The following is a 21,547-nucleotide window of genomic DNA, read 5'->3' on the forward strand; positions in this document are numbered from 1 at the left end:
GGCAATGGCTTTGCAAAGCAGTAGAGTCCATCACAAGTGCAGAACCCGCCCCAGCTCTACATACATTCTAGTCCGGACGAGTCGGTCTATAAAGTAACATTTCGGAGTATAAAGTAACAAGTATTGTAATGTTAGTCTACCATGTTTGAATGATTTTTGCATGTTGTGCAAGTAGGTGAATTGTGGTTTAATAAGTATGCTCTAATTGTTCTTTTATACGAATCTAAGTATGATTATATGAATTACCTATGCTATATGTATAATATGCTTTTTATATCTAGCTCACCCTTGCATTGTTCTTGTTATGTGCTGTTTGGGTATGTTTCTTTGGCAATGATCATCCTTTGGGATGGGAGCAGACGTTGTCGAAGAGATTCCCTTGGAGCAAGAGCTGGAGATTGCTGATGTTGCGGAGTAGTCTTCTTAGAATTTCCTGATTGAACACTTGTAGTGTTTAATCCTTTCAACTGTTTAAGTTTGAATTTCCGTTTTCTTTTATTTCTGGATGACTGTAATTTCACATTTTATTACACGTCATACTCCGACTGTTCTCTATATTTAGATGTTAACGTCTTTAATATATAATGTTGGCTATTATATATATATGGGATGTTACATTAATGGTATCAGAGCAGTTCTTCCTTAGAAACCTGTAGGTTGTGGTTGTGATTCGTTTATGTTTGTGTACTCTGGTTTCGTGTTGGGAGTTGTGTTGGTTAAGTTGGACTGATAGTCTTTCTTTCTGAACAGAAGATGGCGTCAAGATCTCCTCCTCCCTCCGATGTCGATCCGTCTGACTCTAATCAGATGTTGAATGCTGTGCTTCAGGCGTTGCAACAACAAAACGTTACACTAATTCAACAGAATACCATAGCCTTGCAGAATCTGGAAGCTGCAAGAGCGTCTGCTGAGAACGCCAGAGCGTCGGCCGATACCACCCAAAGGCAGTTCTTGGATGTGATGACTAGTGGCAGGATTCCCACCGGTCCTTCTTTTTCGGCTGCTCCAACTCAAGAATGGAGTTTGGAAAATTTCTTGCAACATCATCCCGCCAAGTTTGATGGCAAGTGCTCACCAGATGAAGCCGATCAATGGCTTCGTGACATGGAGAGAGTCTACAACGCCAAGAGGTGTCCTGATGAAAACAGGTTGTCCTATACTGAGTATCTATTGACTGGAGGGGCAAGCCACTGGTGGAGCAGTGCACGGATGATCTTAGAGGGAACTAGAACCCCTATCACATGGGACTTATTTAAGAAGAAGTTCTATAGGGAATATTTCCCTGACACTCTTAGATATGCTAAGGAAGTGGAGTTTTTGGAGCTAGTGCAGGGAAATATGTCGGTATCTGAGTATACTGATCGCTTCAAACATCTTCTTAGATTTAACACCATGAAAGTGGATGAAGAGTGGCAATGCCGCAAGTTTGAAAACGGGTTGCGCGGTGACATCAAGCTATTGGTGAGAGGTCACCGTCTGAGGGAGTTTCCAGCTCTTGTAGAGATGGCTAGGGATATGGAGAAGACGAAGAGAGAAGCTGAGGGATACCCGAGTCGTCAGGTCCAGCCACTGAGGGTTGGGGGACCAGCCATGTCTAGAGGCGGGTCCAGTTCCAGGATGACACCATACTCCAGATCTTCTTCTTCTCGTAGTTCCGGAAGATCTTTTCATCCTTCTGTTCAGCCGAGCCAGTCGTCATCTTTGAGTGACGTGAGATGCTATGGATGTGGCGGTCCGCACTACTTGTCTTCATGTCCCCAGAGGACTAATTTTCGGAGGTGCAACCGATGCCACAAGGAGGGCCACTATGAACGTGATTGCCTTATGGGTAGGAGAGCTACTTCCCAGCCGCAGCATGCAGGGAGATTTCAGCACAGAGGTGGCATCAGACCTCAGGCCACTGGACGCGTCTATGCACTGACAGGGACAGAAGCAGCTAGCTCAGGTGATTTGATTTTCGGTAAATGTGTATTGGGTGGTAAATCTTGCATGGTATTGTTTGATTCTGGAGCGACACACTCTTTTGTGTCTGAGACTTGTACTAGAGAGTTGGGGTTACCAGTGAGAGAGTTACAGTATGACTTGACTGTATCTACTCCTACTTCTGGGATAGTGAAGACATCTACAGTTTGTGTTAGATGTTCAGTAGTGGTTGAGGGGCGTCAGTACAAGGTAAACTTGATCTGTTTACCTTTGCAAGGTTTGGATGTCATCCTAGGGATGGATTGGCTGTCTGTTAATCGTATTCTCCTTGATTGTGGAGAGAAAAAGCTAGTATTTCCCAATGAGGAGGATTACACACCTCTGACTCCTGGTGTGTTGAGACAAGACCTGATAGAAGGTGCATGCTGTTTCCTGATACTATCACACATGGAAGTGAAGCAAGGAGATTCGAGCGTAGACCTCTCGGTAGTCAGTGAATTTCTAGATGTATTTCCTGAGGAGATTCCTGGCTTACCTCCTCCAAGAGAGGTAGAGTTTTCTATTGACCTTGTATCTGGAGCAGGGCCTATCTCTATAGCCCCTTATCGCATGGCGCCAGCCGAATTGGCCGAATTAAAAAAGCAGATTGAAGAGTTGTTGGAGAAGCAGTTCATCCGGCCTAGTGTTTCTCCTTGGGGTGCGCCTGTATTACTTGTAAAAAAGAAGGATGGCAGTTCAAGATTGTGTGTGGATTATAGGCAACTTAACAAATTAACCATCAAGAATAAGTATCCGTTGCCTAGAATTGATGATTTGATGGATCAGCTACATGGGGCAGCTGTGTTTTCCAAGATTGATCTACGGTCCGGCTATCACCAAATATTAGTTAAGGCTGATGATGTCCAGAAGACAGCCTTTAGATCTAGATATGGCCATTACGAGTATGTGGTCATGCCCTTTGGTGTGACTAATGCCCCTGCCATATTCATGGATTACATGAATAGGATTTTTCGACCTTTCTTAGATAAATTCGTTGTCGTCTTCATAGATGACATTCTAATATATTCTAAGAGTAAGGAAGAACATGCCGATCATCTTAGAGCAGTGTTGAGGATATTGCGAGAAAGAAAGTTGTTTGCCAAGCTCTCAAAATGTGAGTTCTGGATGAGAGAAGTGCAGTTCCTTGGTCATATTATTTCAGCTGATGGGATTTCTGTAGATCCGGCCAAGGTTCAAGCCGTGTTGCAATGGGAAAGGCCGAAGTCAGTCACTGAGGTCAGAACCTTTGTTGGGTTAGCAGGCTACTATCGTCGCTTCATTGAAGAGTTTTCTAAGATTATAACCTCTTTAACACAGCTGACTAGGAAAGACACTCCATTTGCATGGACAGACCGTTGTGAGGCTAGCTTTCAGGAGTTGAAGCAGAGATTGACTAGCGCTCCAGTATTGGCCATTCCTGACACAGGTAAACCTTTTGAGGTTTTCTGTGATGCTTCCTATCAGGGACTAGGATGTGTCTTGATGCAAGAAAGAAGAGTTGTTGCGTATGCCTCAAGACAACTAAAGATTCATGAGAGAAACTACCCTACACATGATTTGGAATTAGCTGCAGTGGTGTTTGCTCTCAAGATATGGAGACATTATTTGTATGGAGCTCAATTTCAGGTGTTCAGTGATCACAAGAGCCTGAAGTATCTGTTTGATCAAAAGGAGCTTAATATGAGACAAAGAAGGTGGATGGAGTTCTTGAAAGACTATGACTTTAATCTTCTCTACCATCCAGGGAAGGCCAATGTGGTTGCTGATGCTTTGAGCAGGAAGACCGTGCATATCTCAGCTTTGATGGTGAGAGAACTAGAGTTAGTAGAGAGCTTCAGTGATTTGAAGTTGAATGTGGAGTTTGAACCTGATGGTATAAGATGCTGTAAATTAGTGGTATCTAATGGACTCCTTGAGCGAATCACAGCAGGGCAACTCTTAGACCCCGAGCTTCAGAAGTCAAGGGCTTTGATAGGTACTGAGCAAGGAAAAGAATTTAACACGGGTACAGACGGTCTTCTACGATTCGGAGGAAGAACCTGTGTACCAAATAATGGAGAGCTGAAGAGATTGATATTGGAAGAAGGTCACCGGAGTCGCTTTAGCATGCATCCAGGCATGACTAAAATGTACCAAGATCTTAAGAAATCTTTTTGGTGGTCGGGTATGAAAGGTGATGTAGCTCGATTTGTTTCCTCTTGCCTTACTTGTCAGAAGGCTAAGATAGAACACCAGAGGCCAGGTGGTATGTTACAACAACCTGATGTTCCTGAGTGGAAATGGGACAGCATTGTTATGGATTTCGTAACCCATTTGCCACACACTGTCCGAAAGCATGATGCCATCTGGGTAATAGTTGATAGATTGACCAAGAGTGCTCACTTCTTGGCAATTAATTTGAAGATGTCTATGCAGAAGTTAGCTCAGTTGTACATCAAGGAAATTGTTAGATTGCATGGTGTGCCTTCCAGCATCATATCGGACAGAGACCCCCGCTTCACTTCTCGTTTCTGGCAGACTTTACAGAATGAGATGGGCAGTAAACTCCAGATGAGTTCTGCTTACCATCCTCAGACTGATGGTCAGTCAGAACGGACTATACAGTCATTGGAGGATCTTCTTAGGACGTGTATACTTGATCATATGGGAGTCTAGGATGAAGTGTTGCCATTGGTGGAATTCTCATATAATAATAGTTTTCAGACCAGTATTGGAATGGCACCGTTCGAAGCTCTTTATGGGAGGCGTTGCAGGACACCTTTATGCTGGTTCCAAGATGGGGAGTTTGTGCTGAATGGGCCAGAAATAGTGCAACAAACGACTGAGAAAGTGAGAGTGATTCAAGAGAGGATGAGAGCCTCACAGAGTAGGCAAAAATCTTATGCTGATAGGAGACGCAGGCCTTTGGAGTTTGAGGCCGGTGATCATGTGTTTCTTCGTGTGACGCCTACTACTGGAGTAGGAAAGGCTATTCGAGCTAAGAAGCTTTCTCCCAGATACCTTGGACCATATCAGATTTCTAGACGCATCGGACCAGTCGCATATGAGATAGCTATGCCGCCCCAGCTAGCTAATCTCCATCCAGTCTTTCATGTTTCTCAGCTTCAGAAATATGTTCCCGACCCTTCTCATGTGTTAGAAGCTGACACTGTACAAGTCAAGGAAGATCTCTCTATAGAGATGCAACCGGTCAAGGTAGACGAGAGGCTATCCAAACGACCAGATGGGAAAGCTACCAGACTGATCAAAGTCATTTGGGACGGTAGAACTGGCGATTCTACCTGGGAGAAGGAGGAAGAGATGAAGAAGTCATATCCTCACTTGTTTTCTGGTATGTCCTAATTTTCGAGGACGAAAATTTTGTTGTTGGGGAGAATGTAAGAGCCGCACGTTCTCAGTGGAAGGTGGGGGGCGGCAGTCATCATATTTAGAAGCACCAGCCGCCCCAATATCAGAAGTGGGTTTCTTTTTTTTATTGCTAATGGGGAGCAGCACTCAGAGGGTCTCTTTCTTTCAACCTGCACCGTCCAAGAGCAACAAGGGAGCTGAGGCATGGCTTTAAAACTGCAGAGAAGAGAAAATAGAGTTTTAGGCTACAAAATCTGAAAGGAGAGGTTGAGAGCTCTGGATTTGCAAGGAGACCGTGGGAGGGAGATTCAAAGCTTTTGCTAAGGAAGTCTTCAAGAGGTAAGGGGAGCTAGATCCTTTTCTTTGGATTGTATGAACCATGTATGTGTGTACTGAGATTTATGATATAGTGTTGTTGATGAACAAATTTCGTACTTAGAATGACTTTTTTATGCATGAATCTGTATGCCTGGTAGTAAAATTATGTTGTTGAAGAAAATCTGGGTAGAAGGGGATGAAAATTGGGATTTTTCTGGGTTTCTGGAAAAAACCTGCAAATCTGCATAATTCTGCAGATTTACGCGTGCGTCCAAATTGTTGGAGTGAAAATGGGACGTTCGTCCCATTATTAAGAGCGTTCGGTTTTGTGTTCAGCATTGGCGTTCGTCCTTCTATCATAGTATAGCGCTCGTCCTTCAATCTAAGAATAGCGTTCGGTCTTTTGAAATAGTTATATTAAACGTTCGGTTTTGTATGTGTTAGCGCTCGTCCAAACAGTATTCCACCTGTAATCTGCCACTTTAACGTTCGGTTTTGATGTAAAAGTAATGGTGAGCGATCGATCTCTTAGTATTGGTTGTATGTGCGTTCGTCCAAAACACTGTTTACATATTGAGTTTCTTTATCTATGTACGTTCATTCTGACTGAATGAACGTTCGTCCAAACAATATTTATATGTTCGGTTTGCCTATATACGTTCGGTTATTTGATCTGTGTAGCGCTCGTCTAAACAGTATTGGCAGTAATCTAATAGTGTTCGTCTTAGTGAGCGTTCGGCCAAACAGGGTTTAGGCTCTATTGTACGTTCGTCCTTCCCAGTGAGCGTTCGGCAGTGAGCGTTCGTCCTTCCAAGTGAGCGTTCGGCAGTGAGCGTTCGTCCTTCCCAGTGAGCGTTCGCCAGTGAGCATTCGTCCAAATAGTGAGCGTTCGTCCAAATAGTGAGCGTTCGTCCAAATAGTGAAGCGTTCGTCCAAATAGTGAGCGTTCGTCCTTAACACATTGATTTGAGCGTTCGTCCTGGATATAGAAGTTAGCGTTCGTCCTTAATTGAGTGAGCGTTCGTCCAATAGTGTCTAGTGAATAGCGCTCGTCCAAATAGTGTAAGACCCATGAAAAAAAAATATTTATAATAGTAAATTTTAGCATTTTATTAGTAATAATAATTTTAATGGATAGAAAAATATATATTTTGAATATAAAATTATAGTAATTTTAGAAGGAGAGGTTAAAATTTTTGATAACTTATTTAGTATTTTTTTTTTAAGAAAATCGAATAGTAAAAAATGAATAGTGAATAGTAAAAAGTGAATAGTAAATAGTAAAAAGTGAATAGTAAATAGTAAAAAGTAAATAGTAAAAATAAATTTTCAGCATTAAGATTCCTTAGCATGGAAGAAAGTAGTAGGTAGAAATTAGGATCAGATTTGGTAAGAAAATGATTGAAATATTATTTTTAAATAATATTAAAATAATAAATAATATTAAAATATTAATGAATAGTAATTTTTTTAACTATAAATAGCCATGGGAGGGAAGGGTATTTTGCACCAAGAAAAGAGGAATCAAGTGAGAGCTTGAGAAATAGAGAAGAAAGAGCTAGGGAGAAATTTTTAGTTGCAAGAAGAGTAGAGGTTCTGAAGGGTTTCGGGGAAATAAATTCAGATCAAGAGGAATCTGGAATAGAGGTAGGGGAGCTAATCTTTCTAAGCTTTTATATTATGATTTAGTACTGTTTTATTACTATTCATGTCTTGAAATTATGTATGAATATTGTTAATGCTTACTGTATGTTTATCTATATTGATATTCGGTGTAAATATTATATGCTGTTGTTTTGAATCTGTTAATAAGAAATTTGTTAAAAACTAGTTGAGGAACACTTTGGCTAAGGAAAGACTTGGTACTTAAGTTGTCCATTGTGACGCACCTCTCTTTCCTGGAAGTCTCCTCGACAAGTTTTTAACTTAAATCTTGTGTACAGATTATGTACTGTTAAATTATCATGTAATATATCTTGTTGGAATATATTCAGTTTGTATGATTTCTGAAATGATTGAAGTTTATTTGATTTGAATTTATGCATCTAAACATGTATGAGTATTACGGGGAAATGTCGTAAGGGTATAATATGAGTCGAGGAATGTGAGTATGGTATGAGTCTCGCGGAGAGATTCTGTAATGTCATGGTATGTGTATGAGGATTATGGGTAGATTTCGTAATGGTATAATATGAGTTAAGGAATGTGAGCATGGTATGAGTTTCGTGGAGAGATTCTGTAATGTCATGGTATGTGCGTATATGTTGATGTTGAGGGTCATGAAGTTGGAGGTTATCCTGATACTCTAATAATCATTTAGTCTCAAGTAGAGAATGATGAATTATGTGGTGAGAGGGGCAGGAGGTCCTGGTCTATGTGCCGGTTTAGGACATAGTGAGGGGACTAACCTTGTGAATGGTATGGAGGGCAGAATGTCCTGGTCTATGTGCCGGTTTAGGACATAGTGAGGGGACTAACCTTATGAATGGTATGGAGGGCAGAATTTCCTGGTCTATGTGCCGGTTTTGGACATAGTGAGGGGACTAAGAATGACATCACAAGTGAAAAACCTTCCGTTGTATCGCTCATCAACATATCGTTGGGATAAGTGCCTATTGAATATCGTGGGGATAAGTGCCTATTGGGTATTGTGGAATGAGTGTTTATTTGGGTATTGTGGGATGAGTGTTTATTGGGTATTGTGGAATGAGTGTTTATTGGGTATTGTGGGATGAGTGTTTATTGGGTATTATGGAATGAATGTCTATTAGGTATTATGGTATTTATTGGGTATTGTGGGACGAGTGTCTAATAGGAATTGTGGTACGATAGTATGAGGGTGTCTGACATAATTATTATATGATGTTTGTATCGAAGTAATTATGCATGTCTTATAAATGATTTGTTGCATGTTAGCTCACCCTACTTGTTTGTGTTTTGTGTTTGGGTATGTGCGATGATCGTATAATTCGTTATACGGGAGCAGATGAAGGAATGTCGCCTCACATAGTGCCAAGGAAAGGGAGGAGTAGAAGAACTATAATTAGAATCTTTTTACATGTATAGACTTATATTAACTAGGAAATTTTAAAGGGTGAGATTACGGAATGTTACCGTAAATGTAATGTTAATTATCAAGTGTGAAAATTTGGGATGTTACATTAATGTAAAAAGTTGGGTTGTTACATTAATGTGAGAATTTGGGATGTTACAAATAGTATTTTACAAATATGTTGAATGTTAATTTCCTTGCTTTTGGATTGAATTATGTGTACCAATGTTTGGAATATTATCTATGACATGAATTATGTGAATGTATGAAATATGTTGGAATTGTTGGGATAATATGGTGGTAGGTGATTTTTCATAATTGGGTTTAATGTAAGAGTAAGTTATGTTATTTAAATATTTCGGTTGCAAATTATGAATGCATGTGCATGTAATCCAGATTGGTTGAAATGGTATGGTTATAAGTGGTTTATGAGGTACATGGTTCCAAAAGAAATATCGTGAGTTTTAAATGGTGGGATTAAATCGGAAATTAAGATCTCTCGGTGGGATCAGTTAATGTATAGAATGAATGTAAGAGGCTTCCATATGGGGGGTTATCCCTACACTCCAACGGTCTTTCATTCTCACTTAGAGAGGATTGACGCGTGTGGTGGGAGTAGAGGGAGGTCCCAGGGTAGACGCTATCACTGGAGGTCTATTCCGCGGTAACGGACTAACCTTGTGTATGGTCGGGTGAAACCCCTCGGCAATGGCTTTGCAAAGCAGTAGAGTCCATCACAAGTGCAGAACCCGCCCCAGCTCTACATACATTCTAGTCCGGACGAGTCGGTCTATAAAGTAACATTTCGGAGTATAAAGTAACAAGTATTGTAATGTTAGTCTACCATGTTTGAATGATTTTTGCATGTTGTGCAAGTAGGTGAATTGTGGTTTAATAAGTATGCTCTAATTGTTCTTTTATACGAATCTAAGTATGATTATATGAATTACCTATGCTATATGTATAATATGCTTTTTATATCTAGCTCACCCTTGCATTGTTCTTGTTATGTGCTGTTTGGGTATGTTTCTTTGGCAATGATCATCCTTTGGGATGGGAGCAGACGTTGTCGAAGAGATTCCCTTGGAGCAAGAGCTGGAGATTGCTGATGTTGCGGAGTAGTCTTCTTAGAATTTCCTGATTGAACACTTGTAGTGTTTAATCCTTTCAACTGTTTAAGTTTGAATTTCCGTTTTCTTTTATTTCTGGATGACTGTAATTTCACATTTTATTACACGTCATACTCCGACTGTTCTCTATATTTAGATGTTAACGTCTTTAATATATAATGTTGGCTATTATATATATATGGGATGTTACAATTATAATTGTAAAGACCTAACAAATAACATTTTAGGAGTGATGATGGTTTAAAATTAGTGAAATTTGATTATTTTAATATAAAAATGTATTAATATAAATATTTTTGTTATAAACGAGTTTTATTATTTTAAAATTAACAATCTTTCTAGAAACCATTTTTCTAAATGAGACCGTAAGATTGATCTATGCAGTGAACTTTTTAATTTGGATTTATTAGTTTCTTCTTTCGTGAAAGTTGATTTTTAAAAATTTTTTCTTGGTATTTTCTGTTATGTGTTGTATTTGAGTCTTCTTTCACTTGTATGTGTCTTTTCAATCATTTAGATGAGTCTATACTGATCACGTATCATAATGGTATTTTCTAATCATTCTTGTGATGTTTTTATGTGTAGATATATTTTAAAAATGAAAATTGTTATATTTTAAAAAATCAAATTGTTATATTTTAAAAAATCAATAAATATATGTTTGAAATGGTCAGACAATTAGGAAATTCAATTGGGAAATTTATGAAAAAAAAATAAAATTAAACTAAAGAAACTAAAAAGTAATTAAGGTTTGAAAGATGAAAAACATATAAGGAAGAAGAAAAACAAGTGATTGAAAAGAAGAGGCAATTAAAACCAGAGACATGAATAAAGCTTCTGAACTAAAATTTGAAAGACATGAAGAATGATATCACTCTTTTATTGAGATGATGGGAAGAAAAGTTGAAATTGTGAAGCCTAGATTCTAGAACTGATAGCAGAAATTATGAATCCCAATTAGAGCAAATAGTAGGCTTATTAGGACGGTTATAGACCCTACAAGGTCCAGTTTCTTTGATATACCAATGACACTCTTCACAATCAAAATCCCTAGAAGGATTATACATGTTAAACATGTGAGATGCACCTTTCCATTGAAAGGAACACTTGAAAAATGGCCCTCCGGATGGAGACGAATCAGCATTGTTAATCCATTGATGGAATTGACCACCGTGCAGAAGGTAGCTTTTGTTCTCAATATTGGGACATGCAACGGTTAAGTCCAAACTTCCATTGTCCAAACGATTTGTCACTTCAATAAGCACCAGTGCCGAAACCATGCAATTGTTTGCAGATGACAGTACAATGATCAACACCCATAGGAATGAAACACTTTTCCCAAACATAGCCATTGTTCCACCTTTTCTCAGTCTTTGATGATCATCAACTTTCATGTATACAAGAGAAATCAGGTTCATCAGAAATATATAATGGGAAAAAGGAACAACTGTTGCAAGAATAAATAATGACAAACAAAAAAATGCAGTGCATTCAATGTTACTTTGCAAAACAGCTCTAACAACATAAATATTTCTGCTTAGAAATAAAAATTTTCATTAAATATAATTAATTTTTATTTTAATGCAAATTTAACATATTTTTAGTTTAACTTAATTAGTCCTTATTTATTTTTAAGTACACATATTTTATGCTTAAAAAAAGATTACCTGAATTTATATATAATATCGCAACCAAAATTGCAATGAGACAGCTAATCATGAAAAAATTGGTTTAAGAAAAAGGTTTTAGAATTACAAAATGTGCCCTAACCTAAGACAATAAAATGTACGAAATTAATATGGTTTTCAAAAAATTTAATCTTTCCAAAAATAACACTACGCGTTTGGATTTTTTTCGGAAATGAACTTAGAAGGACTCACTTTGGAAAACAGCTAAGTCAACCATTAGAATTATAACAACATAAATATTTCTGCTTAGAAATAAAAATTGTCATTAAATATTAGCACTACAACCCTGAAACAATACCTAAATGTATGAAGTTAATGTTGTTTTCAAATATTTAATCTTTCCAAAAAAAAAATAACACTATTAGAAAACAAAAATGTTTGGATTTTTTTTGGAAATGAACTCAAAAAGAATTGACTCTATTCCTGAGGGAAAATCAAGAATCACATAGTTCAGACATTCTTTCATTAAAAATATTGATATTTTCTATTTTTGAGAATTATATATATATTTTTATATTTTGGAATTATTTAAAAAATGTCAATGTGAATAGTCTCACAAACATAAAAAAAACAAGTGATGAATAAAGCTATATTTTTTAATCTTTGAAGATTTTATATATTTTTTATTTTAACATGGTTGAAAAAAACAAAAATATTAAGTATTAGGACAAACAAATACTCATTATTTTAAAACATTATTTAACTATTTTAAAAAAATAGTATTAAATACTAAGACAATTCAGATTATCACAGAGTAATTTTTCAAACATTATTCAATTAAGAAAAAAATATTAAGTATTAGGATAATTGGGACATACTCATATTTGTAAAAATGCTGAAAAATATTTTTTATAATTTTATAGTTTTTTACCATCTTTTATATTTTGTTTTTTTTTAAGAAAAAAATAGTTTGAAAATCTAAGATATACAAATGTAAAAGAGTATAATGGAACCTGTAAAGTGAAATAGATGTTGTAGAAAAATAAAAAGGAAATTCATAACATTAGAAAGTGAGCACAATAATGTAGCAAAAGTGGAATAAGAAAAATGTGTGTACCTTACTTAAAAATGTTAAGAGAAGGATGAAAATGAAGTATGAAGTTTAATGTGTAGAGATGAGGTATGAAATGATGGTGTGAAAAAGAAAAATAAAGTAAAGTTTTAAAGAAGATATGTGTGTTTGTGTATTTATAAGCAAGTATTATAATCTTATTCTTAATTATAAAATGAACAGTATTAAAAAAATCAAATCATAATAAAATATCTTAAATATTAATTTTAATTATTATAAAGTATATTGTTTTAAATGATTAGAATCATATTTTTCTAAAAAACCTAACAGAGCAAATCATAACATAATATTATATTGATTAATTATTATCACGCTTCTAATTATCAAAATCACATATTCCTTTAAAATCAAATATTTTAAAATGTTGTTTTTGTAAGAGTCTCGTGAGAGGTAAAAGAAATAGTACGGTGAAAACTACACGATTGGACTCACAAAATGAATTAAAAACAAATTGAACTATTTTATTTTATTTTTATTATATTTATTTTTTGTGCTAAAATTAAAGTTTAAAATTTTTTAAAAATTTTATTTCATTTCTTATTTTTCTCACTTATCATTAGAAAACATATTTTTTTATATTTTTTATTTTTTTTTAATGAATTTATTTACTCTAACAAAATTGGAGATTAACATATATAATATATAATATTTAATATATATATATATATATATATATATATAAAATAATGATGCATATGTTATGAAATGATATCTTTAGCTATAAATCAATGGAGTGATGTGACACTTAAATCAATTATGTGTGACAATTATTTTTTTATCACCTCATTTAGTTTTTGTTACATATGATTTTATAATTATATAATATTATAATTGCATAATTTTATAGTTTTATAATATTATAGACAAGAAAAAAAAATACAAAGAATATAAAGAATAAAGAAAGTAGAGAAAGAAAGAAGTAGATGAAATCAAAATATATATTAATAAATTTTAACGAGAGATATTGATCATTAATAATTATGGATGAATATATAATTATTGGTCTGTCTCGACTTTAAACTTGAATAGATATGTTGTAACCTTCAATCAAATCAGTCATGCCACGTACACACCAATTAAACGGTGTTTGTCTAATTTGACGGTAAACTCCTGTTTGCTTAAATTTTTCAAAAATAAGGATCCAATTTAGAAAACGAATAAAAAGGGGACCTATTTGAGATTCTAGCCGAAAAAAAGACCTACTGAAATATTAAACATTTAATTACAAATCTGATTATCATATGAAAGGCATCGTTAACATTAAGTGAAATTTTCTTATTCAAAATCTTCATGTGGGTAAGACAACCGATAGTTCAATGAGAAGTCTAGATAGCTTAATAAATTGCATGTAGAACTTAGATAGCTCGGTGAAAAGAATAGATAGTTCGATAATATGTATGAAGAACTTACACTACAAAAAAGAAGGGCATTACCGAAGGTCAGGAGCCCTCCGAAACAGCTCGAAACCGTCGGTAAAAGATAATTACAGACGGCTTATCGACGGCCAAAGAGCCCTCGGTAAATCCCTTGTCGCTAACATTTACCGAGGGCTTCCGCCCTTTGGTAATTATCGAGGGTCAAAAGTCTTCGGTAATTACCGAAGGGCGTTTTGAACCTTGTCCTGTCATGCACCACTGGACTTTGCATTTGAAAACATAAACCTGCACATGCAAACCTAGAATCGAAAATTGGAGCAAACAAATTTTCAAACAGAACTTGATTTGAACACTACACCAGGAAAATGCTTCTAATTTGGTGGTTTTAAACCCAATATTGATTGGAAGTGATTCAACATCTCAATTGATGCATCAAACATATTTTTATCATCATTTTAAAGATATTTAAACACTGAAACAGTTTGAAAACAGATTGCAATGTGAATTCACTGGTTCACTTCCATTTTAAAGCCAATTTTGATGGTTTAAGACATGATTCTACATATAGGCATAAAAATGATCATTTCAACAGTGCACACAACTTTAAAATGGCAAAATAAACTTGCTCAAACGTTGTATATGCACAAACACAACAAGATTCAACAAATCATACTTACTATAGCCAAATATGTATGAAAATGTCACCAAAACTGCATCAGAATTTTGTTGTGTCTTAGGCCATTTAACATCTCCTAGCTAAGATTTTGTACATAGATTTGGTGAATTAGGACTTTCTTTAGCTTTGTTTATGCTGTACAGTTTGATTCCAGTGTGTGTTTTCAATTCTAGTGCTAATTTTGGTTTAAAAATGCTGCATAATTGGCTATAGCAGGTGTGATTTGAAGCATCTGGTTGTTTCTGTCCATTGTGAATGTTTGAACAAGTTTATTTTACCATTTCAAACCTGTGTGCACTGATCATTTCGTCAAATTTGAGCCTACATGCAAAATCACTTCCTAAACCATCAATTTTGCTTAAATTTGGAAGTGAATTAGTGATTTTTGAGTGTAGTGTGATTCCTTGTTGTTTCAATGTTTAAACACCTTTAAATTGATGATATAAAGTTGCTTGAATCATCACTTGAGTTTAGAAACACTACCACTCATTTTTGGGTTTGAAAGCACACTTTTAAAGCCATTTTTCTGGTGCAGTTTTCATTTTTAGTGTTGTTTGATTTTGTACATTCTTTAAATTTCAATTCTGGGTTGGCAAGAGCTGGTTACATGTTTGAAAATGGAATTATATGATCAAAAAAGTATAATCCAATCATAAAAATCATTTGAAAACCAAGCAATCCAGTTTTGAACCCCAAAAACCGAAAATCACAAAATCTGCACTTCTTTGGAGACTTTCATCAAAGAGTTGCTTTTTTATCAAACACCTTACTCCACTACTTTTGGCTCTTCATTTTTTATTTTTCTTGCGTGCTTAATCTGATCTAGTGCCTCTCCTAGGTTAATTTTTTGTCCCTCTATTGATTCAAGGCTTAAAATCATTTGAAATCCACTTGTTTGGCCTCCAAATTGTGCCACAAATTCTGGTGCAGTGCAGATTTTTGCTGTGACTGGTTTAGTGTGTGGTAGAGTGTTGTGACGTTTTGGTGAGGCTTCCAAGGTCCAGAATTCTTGCTCCAAGGGGGTAGCATACTAGGTAATGGAAGGGTTGCTGAATTGGACAAAGAAGCAGCTCTAAAGTAGCAATTTGGCTTGATTTTCAGCAGCATTTCACCAACTTGGAACCACTTTTTTAGGTTCTAACAACTCAAACTTTGAGTTTTACCTAATTTTTTGCTTTTGACTAGAATCCTAGGTTCATTTCACTACTTTAGACTTGTTAGGATGTTGACATTACTTAAAATGAGTCTATATTAGGGGAATTAACAATTTCTCACCTTATAAGTACACTTTTTATAATCTAAATACTCAAACTTTGAGTTTTAGGTTATTCTTTGCTTTTCACCACTTCAACAAATTTGTTTGGTGAATTGAAACTTGTTAAAACTGAAATTTAACTCAAAACCAAACTGCTACTCAAAATCACCTTTCTACTTCCCAAAATTGACTCAAAATTGGTGGTTTTGGAAGTGATTTTGTGCCTAAGCCATTCTGACACTTTGCTAATCATTTTAACAGTTTTAAATCATCAAAATACACTTATTTGAACTCTAATTAGGCATAAAACAGAACTGCAACTTAGATTCACTTTGCAAGTTCCAAAAATGGCTCAAATATGATGGGTTGACATACTAAATTGCATACAGGTCATTCTAACTTCATATCAATGGTTCTAATAGCTTTAATTGATCAATTTGGACTTGTTTAAACTTCCAAATATCACAGAATCACAGCAGAACGAAATTTGACCTGTAATGACTCAATTAGGTACTTTTTACTACATTTTTTGAGGTTTTAAGTAGTGTCATTTTGAGTTTTAGGGAATTTTTTGCTTATGACCACTTTCCTACCATCATTTCACTACTTTAGACTTGTTAGGATGTTAACATTACTTAAAATTACTCTACTTTAGGTTAATTGGCAATTTGTCACCTTTTAAGTGAACTTTTTAGGTTGAAACTACTCAAACTTTGAGTTTTAGGTACTTGTTTGCTTTTGAGTAGTTTCCTACCTTCACTTGACTAATTTAGACTTATTAGGATATTAACATTAGTTAAAATTAGTCTACTTTAGGTGAATTGCAAATTTCTCACCTTTTTAGTAGACTTTTTTAGGTTCTAACTACTCAAAATTTCAGTTTTAGGTACTTGTTTGCTTTTGAGTAGTTTCCTAGTGTCATTTCATTACTTTAGACTTGTTAGAATATTAACATTAGTTATTCTTAGTCTACTTTAGGTGAATTGCCACTTTCTCACCCTTTTAGTACACTTTTTTGGGTTCTAACTACTCAAACTTTGAGTTTTAGGTAGTTTATTGCTTTTGAGAAGTTTCCTAGCTTCATTTCACAACTTTAGACTTGTTAGGATGTGTAGAATACACATTCTTAGGTTACTATAGGGGAATTCCTAATTTCTCACCTATTTAGGACACTTTTTTAGGTTTTAAGTACCCAAATTTTGATATTTAGCTACTTCATACAATTTGACATCTTTCTTAGCTTCATTTAAGTTCTTTAAACTTGTTAGGCTAAGAACATTACACATTGTTAGGTTAGTTTAGGTCAATTTCGAAATTGTCACCTATTTACAACACTTTTTAGGTTTTAAGTACTTTAATTTTGAGATTTGTGTACTACTTTGAAATTGACATGTTTCTTAGTTTCATTTAAGTACTTTAAAGTTGTTAGGATATGAAGATTGTACATTCTTAGGTTACTTTAGGTGAATTCCCATTTTCTCACCTATTTAGTACACTTTTTAGGTTTTAAGTAGCCAAATTTTGATATTTAGCTACTTGATACAATTTGACATCTTTCTTAGCTTCATTTAACTACTTTTTACTCTTGTTAGGATAAGAACATTGCACATTCTTAGGTTACTTTAGTGCAATTTGCAACTTTTGACCTTTCTAGTGCATCTTTCCGGTTTTCATAAGCAGATTTTGATTTCTTTCCTATTTTCATTAGTTACCATAGTTTTCAATAGTCTTGTACCATTTAAAACATGCTTAGATAGTTACATTACAGTTTCATCCGTTAGTTTAGAGAATTTTTCATGATTTGAGAGTTCTAGCATAATTTTAGGTTCTCAATAGTCAATTTTTGAGTTTTTGTAAAGAGGTAGGTTTTAGGTTGTTTCTTAACTTGCTTTTAACATTTAAAACTTGTTTACAAAGCTACAGTGCATTTTACTGCACTGCAATTAGTGTAGTCCTCATTTCTATACTAGTTTGAGTGTACTTTTAGGCTTTCATTAGTGAGTTTTAGAATCTCTTAGAATTAGTGACTTTTGAAGTGTTCTTAGTTTTCTTTAGACATTTAAGACTTTATTAGGAAGTTTCTTTCTGTTTTAGTTTAGTTCTTACTTTTACCTTGTTTAGCCTAGTTTTAGAGTGCTTTGGTAGGTTTTGAGTATTGAAATTTTGAGTTTCTTGAAGATTTTAATTTTTAAGTTGATTTATAGCTTTCTTTAGTCATTCAAAATTTGTTTAAATGGATTTTACCTCTGTTTTTGAATGATTTTTATAGATTTGTTTTTGAATTGATCTTAATAGCAGTTAAGTATCTCAAAATAAACTTTCATTCTCTTATTAAATAGTCCAAACAAATTAACAAATAGCTTTAACCCCATTACCCAAATATGATACATTCATGCATCAGTAACTTAGATAGCTCGGATCCTTACCGACCTATCTAGACTTCTCACCGAACTATTTGAGTTCTCCATGCACTCTACCAGATCATTTAAATGTCTTATCATACTATTTGAATATTTTGTTGACTTGGAAAAACAATACAGGTATCTAGTAACTTTACCGGCGTGACACACCATTAATCATATAAAAGAAAAAAACTAATGATATTAATCATGAAAGACTAAATTCATGACATTAACTTTTTAAAAGGTGAGAGACCTAAATAGAACAAAGTTTAGAAGAAAAAAGACAAAAACAAAAAATACATAATAATTTAGGGATAAAAACATAATTAATTCTTATATAAAGTTGACATGAACTAGGTAGATCTACTTAAATAAACAAAAAAAAAATCAACCTTGAGCTGGTTACGTGAAGAACGGATGAAAAATTAGACCTTTGAATTGGTCCGTTGATAATTTTGTAACAATTAAAAGATGCAAATTTTTGGTGATCGATAATTTTATGAGAATTGTTAATTATATCAAATGTATTATATTTTTATGAAATTAAAAATATAATATAATAATGACTTAAATGAAAAAAAAAAGAAAAGAAATGATGATATATTTGAGAGAAGCAATGTTACATGTAGAGGAATTTGTTTATTTAAAATATTCCAGAGAAGATGGGTAGGTAAAACTGATGGAATGAGGGTGTTAGTATTTTGGTTGAGTAGAGGAGTGAAGTGTTGTTGGAAGAGTGGTTGGGAGCCATTTCAAGCAAACGAGTTTGTTGGAGTAAAAGTAATTACATGGTCCAGATTCTCTTATAAACCATTGGCAGTGTTGTTTACATTGAAAATCAAATAATGTAAACATATTATACATATAAACTTGAAAGTTTTCACCCCATCGAAATAAACATAGGAATGGTGGTTTCGAAATTGGAGCATCGCCAGAATAATCCCATTGATATGAAGTGTTGTGATGAATAAGTCGCTCGTTAGAATCAACATGGTTGCAATACACATGTAGGTCAACATTTTCATCCAAAGCATTTGTCACCTCCACATGAACTTCCACACACATTCCATTTTTTCCATTCCACAATAAAACAACCATAATTAACACCCATTCTATCCAAACTCTTCTGCCAAATGAACACATTCTTCCACCCTTTTCTTATTTTTCCTCTCACAGTTCTATCAATATCAGTTTTTTCTTTTTGGGTCAACAATAACATCTATATATAAACATATATCAGTGTGTAGTTAATTAACTTTCAAATAATGTAATTATTATACATTTATTTATTAATAATGACTTCTTACGTTATTATTAATTATACTTTTATACCATCATGAAGATAAGATTGTTTATTTTTCTAATGAGTTCCGTAAAAGTCTAGATTAACGATTGACCACGTCAGGAACAGTGTCTAAGTGAATAAACAATTTTTTTATTTTTAATAAATTAGAGAATATTTTTAACTTTGTTTAATATTAAGAATTAAATATCATGAGTAAATACTTAGTTTAATATAACAAGCATTGATATATTTTATCTTTCGTATAAAAACAAATATAGTCTTAATACAAAATTTTTAATTCTGTTAACTTCGTTAGAATTTCTTCTAATAATTAAGAGAATTGAACACATACGTTATTTAGTAATTGCCAAACGTGTTGGATTTATTATTTGACAACTTTTCATTCTGAAGATATAAGAAATTACATATAATACATTTATCATATGATTCCGAGCTTTTATTATATTTGAAGCTAAAAGTACATAGGTCAATTCAAATTTCAATAATTAATTTGTATCATCATATTAATTTCCTGAATATGAATTACATTGAATGTTTCCTTTCTTTGTTAAAAACAATTATTACTTCCAATTTTTAAAAATATAATCTAATTCAAATGCCTTATAGATAAAATGAAATATCAAACAATATTCAATTCTTTCATTATTTGCTATTAAAAATTACCATATGTTTTCATTAAATGTTATAAGGCAATTATTTAATTATTTAATTATTTCTTTACAAAATTAAAAATCCATTTTAATAACATACCTTTATAATATATACAATTATAAAATTTAAATTTATATATACTAAACCCATTTATACAAATATATTATATTTCAAATATGTTATTATTTTAATATTAAGTTTTGTTGAACATTTTTTATTCTTTTAATATTTTAATATATGATGTATTGTTTGTAATTTTATTATTGGATTATATTTAACTTTACAAAAATTTAATTCCAATAATTATTACTATTTTATATTTAAAAAAATATTATATTATGTTGGTGATAGATAACCTAGAAATTTGAGTATCTAAAATAGATGGGTGTTTTATTTTAATGAAACGACTTATTTTAATAATAAATATGTTATTATATAAACAAAGGTTTATATCGCGTCTCATTATCTAAAACACAAATTGTCTCTAAAAATTCGATCCTTGCATTTCTCTATCTTCTCTCTAAGGTATTTGACTCTTGAGTCATCTTTGACGATCAAGAAGTGTGAGTTAACGAAAAATTAATATTATTATTCAATTAAGGTTAAGGTTCACTTCTTTCTTTTTAGTTTTACTTCAATATTTACAATGTATTAATATTAACTTTTTATTTAATACATTAATTATACTTGATAAATATACTTTAATAAATATATTAATATCCTAACCAGCTCAAACGTTTACATATTAATATTAATTTTTTATTTAATACTTTAATAAATATATTAATATTAATTTTGAACCTTTTTAACTAGTTTTGCATCAGTTCTTTACATAACCAGCTCAAACGCTTACATATATTAATATTAATATTAATATTTATTTAAATCTTTAATAAATATACTTGATAAATGTACTTTAATAAATTTAATAATATTAATTTTAAACCATTTTAACTATATATATATATATTAATTTTTATTTGACACTTTAATAAATATATTAATATTAATGTTAAACCATTACATAACCAGCGTTACTTCAATGTTGTAATATTAGTATTAAACCATTTTAACTAGTTTTGCATAATAATAATAATAATAATAATAATAATAATAATAATAATAATAATAATAATAATAAAAGAAAAAGAAAACATCATATAAATATTTTTATGCTTTTAATTGATTAATTAATATTTTAATTTGATAATTTAAAATAAAGTTTAATTGTTTGGGTGGTTCTCAAGATAATTGTATCTGTTTGGTATACCCTTTTGAAAAAGTGCCAAACCTCGTTTACAATCTTCTTAA

At 33.2% G+C, this 21,547-nt stretch overlaps 2 protein-coding genes across 2 annotated transcripts; one reads left to right on the forward strand and one right to left on the reverse strand.

The window, feature by feature from the left end:
• Positions 1–753: 753 nt before the first annotated feature.
• On the forward strand, positions 754–4,617 carry LOC128195240 (uncharacterized). The gene is made up of 4 exons (XM_052872474.1): positions 754–2,579; positions 2,650–2,656; positions 2,815–3,711; positions 4,495–4,617. Exons 1-4 carry the CDS (start codon positions 754–756, stop codon positions 4,615–4,617), a joined length of 2,853 nt encoding a protein of 950 aa, XP_052728434.1.
• Positions 4,618–10,754: 6,137 nt separating this feature from the next.
• On the reverse strand, positions 10,755–11,204 carry LOC108321160 (S-protein homolog 3). The gene has a single exon (XM_017552827.1). It carries the CDS (start codon positions 11,202–11,204, stop codon positions 10,755–10,757), a length of 450 nt encoding a protein of 149 aa, XP_017408316.1.
• Between the last annotated feature and the right edge of the window lie 10,343 nt (positions 11,205–21,547).

This window comes from Vigna angularis, chromosome 2 (assembly GCF_016808095.1).
Source record: "Vigna angularis cultivar LongXiaoDou No.4 chromosome 2, ASM1680809v1, whole genome shotgun sequence".
Lineage (NCBI taxonomy): Eukaryota > Viridiplantae > Streptophyta > Magnoliopsida > Fabales > Fabaceae > Vigna > Vigna angularis.

Excerpts from the sequence above, each read along its gene's own strand:
- LOC128195240 (XM_052872474.1), top strand. The coding sequence starts at position 754 with ATGGCGTCAAGATCTCCTCCTCCCTCCGATGTCGATCCGTCTGACTCT. Across the intron at positions 3,712-4,494 it reads TTCTCTACCATCCAGGGAAG|ATGGGCAGTAAACTCCAGAT; the intron begins GCCAATGTGGTT and ends TTACAGAATGAG.
- LOC108321160 (XM_017552827.1), bottom strand. The coding sequence starts at position 11,204 with ATGAAAGTTGATGATCATCAAAGACTGAGAAAAGGTGGAACAATGGCT.